We start from the raw sequence: 206 nt of genomic DNA on the forward strand, positions 1-206 counted from the left end.
GCTGGTCGGTGAGATGGGGGGGAGCCTGGGCTGCCACCGCTCCATCCCCCGCGACCCGGCCGACCTGTGCCACAGCCGCAAGTTCAGCGCGGCGTGCAACTTCAGCAACATCCTGGTGAACCAGGAGCGGCTCAACATCAACACGGCCACCGAGGAGGAGCTCATGACTCTGCCCGGCGTCACCCGCGTGGTGGCCCAGAACATCG

The 206-nt window shown here is 67.5% G+C and overlaps 1 protein-coding gene across 1 annotated transcript in view; it reads left to right on the forward strand.

Annotated features, from left to right (window-relative positions):
• Positions 1-13: 13 nt before the first annotated feature.
• Positions 14-206, forward strand: part of EEPD1 (endonuclease/exonuclease/phosphatase family domain containing 1) — a gene marked incomplete at its 3' end in the record, with an annotated part of 849 nt that continues 656 nt past the window's right edge. The window contains exon 1 of the mRNA XM_010009212.1: positions 14-206. Coding sequence (XP_010007514.1) covers positions 14-206 — 193 coding nt within the window.

This window comes from Nestor notabilis, unplaced genomic scaffold (genome assembly GCF_000696875.1).
Source record: "Nestor notabilis isolate BGI_N333 unplaced genomic scaffold, ASM69687v1 scaffold26782, whole genome shotgun sequence".
Taxonomy (NCBI): Eukaryota; Metazoa; Chordata; class Aves; order Psittaciformes; family Psittacidae; genus Nestor; species Nestor notabilis.